Raw genomic sequence first — 5,462 nt, forward strand, 5'->3', positions numbered from 1 at the left:
TAACGCGCTACACTGAAAAATATTTTTTAATACAGCAATTTTTGTGCATTCAAGTAATTTAAACATAATTTTGAGAAAAATTGTTGTAATAGTTAGAGCATCGACAATTATTATTTATTATTTATTTTTATTTAGTCCATACAGCAAAAATTGTATCGCTTAGGAGCGCGCAATTCAAGCCATTGTTCTTGATTCGGGACGTACATTTCGGCTGGCATACGTTCTAGACCTGGAGATTCTGGTGATCCGCGCTCGTTTGTTCTTCGAGCTGTGAAAAGTAAAGAATTTAATTCAATTTTCTTCGAAAAAAATAACAAATTTAAATTATCATTGATCAGAGAATGTTTTAAATAATCACGAATCTCCTAATGAGACGTGAAAGAAATACTCAAAATAAACTTTAATATTTGGATATATGCGATATATTATATTCAGAATAGAATCCCTTTTGTCGAAAATTAAAAATATGTGAAAAAAGTAAGTAGATATGTTAAATAAGTTTTATATACAATCACCCAATCGTTTGCGCATAGCGATAGCTTCGCCTGGGTGTCTCAAAAGAAGTCGTCCAACACCTTCGCAACGACGCAAAACCTCGTTCTTTAACAAGTGATTTCTGACGTTTTGCGAAATGATCGAACACTTTGTAACCCACGTTGATACGTGTGCGAAATCCGTCAACAATTGATACGCCCCATATTCGCTGGAAATTCATTTATTATTTTCATACACTAATGAAATATAATAACACAAAGAAGGAACATGTATAAGTTGAATATTATATTAATCTTAATAAGTGGAGAACATGCGGATATTATTTCTGCATAATCTTTTTATATTGTTTTATAAATAATTTATGTATAAATCGAGATGATCAAGTAAATTTACCTAAACTTGATACGATGCAGATAGATATAATCGAGCCACGCCTCGCACATTATTCGCAGAATCATGTTTGATGTTTCGGGATCCTCTATTACTTCCAGCACTGGTAGCAATATCTTTTCTGCAAAATATATAATTTTGATAAATAATTAGCATATCTCTAAAACATTTGATAATATGCAATAATAATAATAAGATCCATATATTATTGTTAACAACATTTAACATAAATATTTTAATGCATAATATAAAATAAGAAAAAATGTTTATACATATATGTATATACCAAAATAAGTTTCTACGTAAAGACTGGCTGTCACCGGAGGTACGCTGCTACTCGTTCTCCAATAATTCGATCGCGGAAAGCACATGTGTAAATTGGCGAGGCTGATTACACGACAAATTTTGGCAAGCGTGTCGGTACACTTAACGGGGCAAATCTGTAAAAATAAAGGAATCTAAAATCATCTACAGTTTTTTAGATAGCAGATTTGAACTAAAAATTCTATCTCTCGCAGAGGAATTATTTCTCTCTCTCAAATTTTAATAAATTCGATTTGTTTTATAATATAATATTAATCTTTATATAGTATACTTTGCACACAATATAAGTATTTAAAAGTTTGAAGATAATCTTTTCTTCGCGAAGCGAGAGTTATTAAGAAATAAAATTAATCTTTTCTCTATTTCTTCGTATTAGAAATCGAAATATGTATTGGACCTGAAGCAATTCAATATTCGCCTTGACTTCGGAGACGATCTTTGCTCGCATCTTCGTACACACATATACTTGAACGCTAATAGTATCCATGGACAATGCGGTCGTGTGATCGGCGAGCTAAAATCGGCCATCACAAACATATGATAATACATTTTTTTGATACAAATTATTAAAAAATAATAGTAAAGAGGAGAATACTTTGAGATAAGATAATTCTTCAAGGCAGTTCACTATGTCACCCTTAACCAGCAGAAAGAACACATCAAGGTCCCAGGTGTGGGCTATAATCTTGGATTCCTGAATGGCCCACAATCTCGCTGTGTGCACCGAATGGTCCATCCTATGTAACACAACGATCTGTTCTGACAGCGGTAACTCTATCAAGGGTGCCCCTATCACCCATTCGCCGCCAATCTCGCATTCATTGCTGAGGGTAACTAGCAAATGGAATAGTTCGACAAACATTTGGCCCGTGGTGGTTCCCTAAAAATTTCAATTATATATTATCATGTTTTTTTTTATCTAGTGTAGAATTTTTCCTTTTTTTCTATTCATATACTTATAAGCAATTTAAGCCTTTAATTTAATTTATTAGTGCGTTATATCAAATGAATAATTATTTTTCTGAAATTCAATGTAAAGGTTTCTAAATAAGATCAACCTCCATGGATGATGGTTTCGAACGGCATTCGAAAGCCGAGGTGTAAGCTAGTCTAAATATTTGATCCCAGGCAGTGATAGTCGTGTGATAACCGAGTGCGTCGCATAAATTCTGCAACGCTGATCTGACTGTAGGTGGGACTGAAATTTTTTTTGAAATATATAATACAAAATATATTCTCTTCGCGAAGCGAATTAGATAAACGCGAAGAGAAAATGTCTAATGTAAGAAAAGAAATTTTCTTTTTTACTTTCGTTGCTTTGAATGAACTGTCGCAACCAATCCTTGAGGTGCTGAGCACCGTGACTGTGGTGAGTCGCAAGGGCTTCTCGGGACCACCATAATATTACATGATCCAAAATACTAGACAGTGCACCCCATGCAACTTCCTGATAATAGCTCCTTACTTTCTTTATCGCGTTGCTTCTTAATTTTGTTTCACCTAATAAATAATATATATATATATATATATATATATATATATATATATATATATATATATCAGTGTCTGCTATATAAATCAATATCTGATTGTCATGTATCAAAAATTTTATCGATATACTGTTTATATTTTAATTGTACATAAATATGTATATAAGACTGTAAAATGTCTTTGAAATGATTAAACCTGTACCGTTGCAGGTTTTTAAGGCGTCCGTGCCAAGCAGTCGCGGTGAGATCTCTTGCACAACATTTAAAAGTCTAAGGACTTGCTCGTTCTGCGTGTTTACGATTGTCTGGACGCTTTCGATATTGGATGCTTCTATTTCAGATGTCGATGTGGCACTTGCGATCGGTGGTGTCAAATGCCTCGTAAGAGCACTATAGTTTGAGAAATATAATGAAAATATATATATCTAATAATGTAAGATATAAATTATACAATTATACATTGCTTATAAATATTATTTATCTGTCTAATAATTATTAGATATATTATAGAGATCTGATAATAATATCGACGATGTATTTAATTATGACCGCGAACCGGTAAATCTCGATGCTAGAGTTTTCTGAAACGTCTACATCATTCATCGTAGATGTTGGCTCCAGTTTTTCATGAGGCTCGTAATTTGCCAGAAGACAATCGATAAGTTCGTGACAGGATTCCTCCGCTCTATTTTTCGCTAACATCTAAAATTATTAGAGTTTGAAATTTTCCTTTATTCGATGTTCCATACTATTTCAAAAAGGAATGTATTTAATGTAGCAATCTATGAAAAGAAAATATAATTTCCTTGCATGTTAAAAAATATCAGAATGAAAAATAAAATGCATTAAACTACTCGCTTGCAATATTCTGGTCACAGAGATTTTCTTCAACGGCTCCAACATGGATGGACAATCGTTATAAAAGACATTGACGGAAGAGTCTGATACGTTTCGATCCATATTGAGCATGCTGTTGTAAGCATTTACTAATCTGCAATTTTTCACAGAATTTTTAAATATTTAAACAAGAGCTCCACTTTCTTAGTTCGATTGATTTTATTATTTTGCACTTTAATATCAGAATTAATTTCTTGTAATAAAAATTATAAGAAATTAATTCTGATTAAGGTGCAAAATAATAAAATTAATCCAACTAAAGAAAGAGTGTGATATATTGGTATGATAGAAAAATTATTTTCGAAGTTTACCTAAACACTATTCTTATATTCTCTTCACTTTTGCAATCGATAATACCAGTAATTAAATCTTGGATAAATTTTGCGGCCACATTGAGCTTGCGCTTCAATATTATCGACAGATGATCTATTTTATATTTATATATCAGATGGGTGCTTAACTCCCCCAGTTTGCACGTCGAATCATAACTCTTTATCAATTCCTCCAAGTTATCTAGCATTTCTTCGAATATCTAAAGCGCACCAAGCAACCGATTATAAGCGTTTTAATAGATATTTTAAAATGTTTATTAATGATGATAAAATCTCTCTGTTATAAAGACTTTTTAATTTCGGACCTCCAGATCGCAAGCCCGAGCCTCTGCCAAATCCTCGATGATTAAAGCTATGCATCCTGCGAGATTTCCCATTCTTTCGTCCAAAAGAGAAGCGTCCACGAGCCATTGGTCGAGAAGGCCATCGGAAAGCGGCAGCCACTTTGCGATGTTTGCTCTGTAATTAGTATCCATGCGTCGCTGATTGAACCTTAATTATATTTTTTCTTCTCAATCGACACTTATTCAAAGGTTTCCCTTGATCGCCCTTGGAATTACATTGAGATAATGCATTAATCAATCCCACTTTGTGCACGAAGCTGCGTTTTCAACATTTATTTAAGTGAATTATTCACATCTCTTGCTTCGCAAAATTTCTTTTCTATCTGACATCTTGATCGGTGAATTGATTACACGTCACTTTTATGAAAATACACTGGGCAGTGAAAATTAATGCTATTGATCGTGTAGAAAAGTTATAAGTAGTACAATTGGTCATAAGAAAATAATTTCTAAAAGAAACTGTACAATACAATCGCATAAATAATTATATAGAGGAGGAGGCAGAATAATATTGTCATGCGATCGTTGCTTCGAAAAAATATTTCTCACAGCCACATTGTTTATTCGACATCTTGTTCTATTTTAAAAGTAATATTAACTACTATCATTTTCTGGTTGCAGATAGCAAGTGTTGTACCATGCGTTCTTAGTTGCCACGGATACGTCTTTGTGACGCATGGCAATCCGAATATATGGATGTAGCATGCTTTGAGAGAGAGCGGCTTCTTCAATTATTCAGATATCTAAATCTGTCAGATTTCGTAAAAACCAGCAAAATTTTATAATTTTACATTTAGCGAAATTTTACAATGTTCGCTGAATTTAACTCTAGTAACTTCCGATTGAAAATATCGAAGTGCAAAATAAAATGGCATTGAAATACCGCGTAAGGCTCTACATAATATTACATAACAACATGTATGCTTGCATACCATATTGAATATCTGAAAAACATTCTGAATTTATTTAAATTATTTTACAACATTTTTTGCAATTTATTTGCATCGAATATTGAAAATCTCTTTCTATTTCTCTTAAATGCTTTCTTTTAAACATATCAAATCAAGCATTTGTACGAAACATCCGTCTAAAATTTTAGACGCAACTTCACATTCTAAAGAAAAAAATATTAAATTTTGATTCCTCTGAAATTTAATCACAATGGTTACCAGGGCAATTAAAATATAAAT

The 5,462-nt window shown here is 32.5% G+C and overlaps 1 protein-coding gene across 1 annotated transcript; it reads right to left on the reverse strand.

Annotated features, from left to right (window-relative positions):
* Positions 1-36: 36 nt before the first annotated feature.
* LOC145973704 (coiled-coil domain-containing protein 142) lies at positions 37-4,514 on the reverse strand. Its single transcript, XM_083103269.1, is given in 13 exon segments — positions 37-268; positions 516-703; positions 889-1,006; positions 1,172-1,325; positions 1,607-1,723; positions 1,805-2,128; positions 2,268-2,407; positions 2,518-2,709; positions 2,902-3,089; positions 3,256-3,401; positions 3,558-3,690; positions 3,908-4,128; positions 4,234-4,514. Coding segments are annotated over 13 exon segments (2,229 nt in total). The 5' UTR covers positions 4,405-4,514; the 3' UTR covers positions 37-131.
* Positions 4,515-5,462: the final 948 nt, after the last annotated feature.

The sequence above is a fragment of the Camponotus vicinus genome, unplaced genomic scaffold, assembly GCF_025532165.1.
Source record: "Camponotus vicinus isolate PSW18456_S1 unplaced genomic scaffold, iyCamVici1.0 SCAF_1, whole genome shotgun sequence".
NCBI classification, from domain to species: domain Eukaryota; kingdom Metazoa; phylum Arthropoda; class Insecta; order Hymenoptera; family Formicidae; genus Camponotus; species Camponotus vicinus.